Source organism: Merops nubicus, unplaced genomic scaffold (assembly GCF_000691845.1).
Source record: "Merops nubicus isolate BGI_N331 unplaced genomic scaffold, ASM69184v1 Scaffold52094, whole genome shotgun sequence".
Lineage (NCBI taxonomy): Eukaryota > Metazoa > Chordata > Aves > Coraciiformes > Meropidae > Merops > Merops nubicus.
Genome location: NW_008604573.1, coordinates 209 through 2,795, shown reverse-complemented (window position 1 = coordinate 2,795; position 2,587 = coordinate 209). Strand labels below are relative to the sequence as shown.

Genomic DNA, 2,587 nt, shown 5'->3' with positions numbered 1-2,587 from the left:
AAGAAAGGAGAAAAAAAAAAAAAAAGGGACGGTACGATACGGCCCTTTGGGAGGATCCTGGCAAATAAGCAAATTAAACAGAAAGAGAGCAGCATGTTGTCATAGCAACAGCGCAATTAAATTACTTTACTGTCAGCCATCATATAATTTTCCTGTTTAGAAGCTCATGGGACATAACTTCCATTTGGAGCCAAAGTTGAGTGTGCGGTGTAGGTCGGCAGAGCCGGTGCCCCTGGGCACCGCTGATACTCGTGTTTACCTTCTGGCGGCTTTGAAAGCTAGGAAGTGGGACCTACGTAAGTTTGGCCTCCCAGTGTTTATATCTGCCTCCGTATTTTTTCCTCTTCCAGATACTTGTATAAAACCGCACATGTTGGCTGAGCTTCTTGGGTGATGGGGTGTGCTGTTGGACTTCTCTGCATAAAGTTTTGTATGTCTCTTTTTTAGTGATGGCTGCTTTGGGGTGAAGTGGTTTTAGGAAGGCCGGAGGAACTTTTGAAAAATCTATTATTAACTCTTTCCAAGTTTTAATTCACTTCTTTTCACATCTCCAGATGTAAATCCTGTCAGTTCTACTCTGTGGAGAAGCTAAAGGAGCATGTCTCCTGCTTATGAAGTAGAATTGTTGAGGTCCTATCTGCTTTCCTTGTGTTGGGCAAGCACACAACATCACCAGGCTTTTGCAGGGCTCAGGTCCTCCTGAATATTACCCCTCTCAGGTGTCCCCCCGGGGCCTGCTGTTGCAGTACCTTTGGCAGCTCGTCCCACCCATTCTAGGCCACTGTGGAGCATCATAGCAGTCTTTCTTAGTCCATTTTCTATTGTATTTGACATACAGTTCGGTTTATATTCAAATCTTCTCTGTTTACATACATTTTTAAAGTGCTCTATTCCTCTGGCGCTTGTTTCCCCATGTCTTGGCCGTGGTCCCAAAACTACTGTGTGTTGCTTTCCTGCCTCCCTTCTCCCACCTTAGCTGGTTTTGGAGTTCTGCTGTCACTTCTGAGTTTTGTTGCAACTGCAACTGTAGTCAGATTAGATGCGTGTCTGCCTCAGCCTTTAGCCAGAGTGACTTTAATCACACTGCTGTTGTATTGTCCTCAAAAGTGAAACAGCTGAACTTAATCTGAAGCAACTGGCCTTAAGCCCCTATGGTTTTTTAATCTTTTTTTTTTTTTTTTTTTTTTTTAGTTTACATGCGTATGAAAGTGATGCAATCAGAGTATTCAATGATTTGATACACAAATTCATCATTAAAGGGACATATCTCTGGCATTTCCTGTGTGGGGGTTTCACATACATGCAGAGCTAACGTGTACTGGGATTATCACCTTATTCCATCCACTGATATTTCTTCCCTTGCCCTGACTTCAGATTGTTTGATTCAACAATTGTGGACGGGTGTTTACGTGGGTCTGTTATTTTTAATGCAGATCGCAAAAGGCCAAGTGACCAGTTAGGGAAAAGCTGTGAAGATGTTACAAAGTGCCTTTTTCATGAGGTAACTTTTCTTTCTGTTTCTTTCTCCCCTTCCTTTGGATTCCCTCTCCCAGGAGCTGCTGTCTAAATGGGTCCAGTCATGCCTCCCAGTAAGAAGCCAGAGGGCTCAGGAATTAGTGTTCCCAGCGGATTGAGCCAACGTTACCAAGATGGCGATTTATCAAAGGCGCTTCACGATGACGAGGACCTAGACTTCTCTTTGCCTGCCATCAGATTAGATAAAGGGGCCATGGAAGATGAAGAACTAACTAATTTGAACTGGTTACATGAGAGCAAGAATTTGCTGAAAAGTTTTGGAGACTCAGTGTTAAGGAGCGTTAGCCCCATTCAGGACATTGGTGGTGACACGCCGCCGTCTCCTGCCCACTCTGACATGCCCTACGATGCCAAGCAGAACCCCAACTGCAAACCTCCTTATTCCTTTAGCTGCCTCATATTTATGGCCATCGAGGACTCGCCAACCAAAAGACTGCCTGTAAAGGATATATACAACTGGATCTTGGAACACTTCCCGTATTTTGCAAATGCGCCCACTGGATGGAAAAATTCTGTGAGACATAATCTGTCCTTAAATAAGTGTTTTAAGAAAGTGGACAAAGACAGAAGTCAGGTAAGTTTGGAACTATGGAGACTTATCTGGCTTTGGAAATATTCACCTGCTAATCCCAGAACGTGCCCTTGACAGTGAAACATGCAATACTGTCCTTAGTAACGTAGTTCATTCAGTTCAGAAAGCCAGTGTTTCTTTAACATGGCTTATTCTGATTGTATTAAATTCATCGTCTAGACATCTGTAAGAAAGTACTCTGTGTGTGTGTGTGTGTTTTTTTCTTTTCCCCTCAGCTGGTGTCTTCATGCATAGTGATTAAATATTGTTTTTAGTTATCATGCTGTGGTAATGGTTTCCAGCTATACTAGATGAATGTAATCATGTTATAAATAGGCTGCTTGCTGTTCTTGGCTTATACAAATGTATAGTGAAAGAGTATGCCTTGTGTGAGAGTCCATTGCTTTTTCCCTGGCCTGTGTTGTATTCTGAAAAACTTTTCTTTCCTTAAACAACCAGAAGTAGTTCTGAATTTTGGTG

General features: G+C 42.7%; 1 protein-coding gene across 1 annotated transcript; it reads left to right on the top strand.

Moving 5' to 3' along the window:
- Positions 1-1,567: 1,567 nt before the first annotated feature.
- On the top strand, positions 1,568-2,110 carry LOC103771718 (forkhead box protein N3-like; the record flags this gene model as incomplete). Its single annotated transcript, XM_008939022.1, has 1 exon — positions 1,568-2,110. A coding segment is annotated over exon 1 (543 nt), but the record flags the coding sequence as incomplete, so codon positions are not given.
- Between the last annotated feature and the right edge of the window lie 477 nt (positions 2,111-2,587).